A 1,011-nucleotide genomic window follows, 5' to 3' on the forward strand; every position below is an offset into this window, starting at 1 on the left:
TACCAGAGTTACAAAATGCTAAAGTAGTTGATGTCAGTTGTAATAATAATATTACGTACTGCGGAATGCCCTTGTGGAAGACCAGAGATATTCCGCTTGTGTAAGCTCATTTTAATAGGTAGGTCAAAATTCGCGCCAAGTATTTAATTCATTGTGTTATTTTAGAAACAAGAGCGTTTGGGTTTCTTCAAAAGCCCCAACCATTAATCAGACTGAAGAATCAATATTAACAGCGGCTTGGAATAGTACCACTGACGAAGCTAGAAGATTGTACTTGAACGTATCGGGATCAAATCGTTTGAATCTTATTTTGGTACCTCGTGCGGGTGTAGTGCTCAACTCTTGGTCACTGCTTGACAACGTTACTACAACCATCACGTGGAATGACAGACCACTTTATTTCATTTTGCTAAGTTCAGCATCGGATCCAGCAGGTCCTTGGCAATTGTGGCTAGATATGACGGTAAGCTATTCATTGTTATTGTATTATAGCATGTAATCGAAGTCCATTAAATTTCAGGTTTCCACGGATGTGGATGCCGTTATCGATATCCTCTTCGTCAGCCATTACTTTTTATACTCAAGATTGGCGGATTTACCCTATAAATCCATTTTAAATCAATTACCACCATGGGTAGTACCACTGCATTGGACATCAACAACAAAATCATATATTTTTTGAAAAATTGTCTAAATGCAGTTTCTACCGTACTTTATTAATGGTGAAGGGAATATTGGAAAAACACTTGTGAAGTGAAAATATAAATTTTCTAAAACATAAAGAAAAAGTCTTATTATTTTATTATTTTATCGTGCAGTCAATAGTCTTTCTGTTGACATAACCATACAAAGTAAAAATTAGGTTAGTTTCCTTTGCTAGCCTATAGTTTCTGTTTCTCTTTTTTTGCTTGTTCTGCCAGAGCTTCCAAACGATCGTACTCTGCAATCAGAGCCTGAACTTCACTAGCTGGCAATATTCGTGTCTTGGTCTTACCATTTTCTCTTGTTAAT

At 36.4% G+C, this 1,011-nt stretch overlaps 1 protein-coding gene across 1 annotated transcript; it reads left to right on the forward strand.

The window, feature by feature from the left end:
- The first annotated feature begins 6 nt into the window (after nt 1-6).
- Nucleotides 7-738, forward strand: LOC107262707 (endoplasmic reticulum metallopeptidase 1). The gene is made up of 3 exons (XM_015733308.2): nt 7-100; nt 166-463; nt 521-738. Exons 1-3 carry the CDS (start codon nt 66-68, stop codon nt 680-682), a joined length of 495 nt encoding a protein of 164 aa, XP_015588794.1. The 5' UTR covers nt 7-65; the 3' UTR covers nt 683-738.
- Nucleotides 739-1,011: the final 273 nt, after the last annotated feature.

Source organism: Cephus cinctus, unplaced genomic scaffold, assembly GCF_000341935.2.
Source record: "Cephus cinctus unplaced genomic scaffold, Ccin1 Ccin1_contig_4002275, whole genome shotgun sequence".
NCBI classification, from domain to species: domain Eukaryota; kingdom Metazoa; phylum Arthropoda; class Insecta; order Hymenoptera; family Cephidae; genus Cephus; species Cephus cinctus.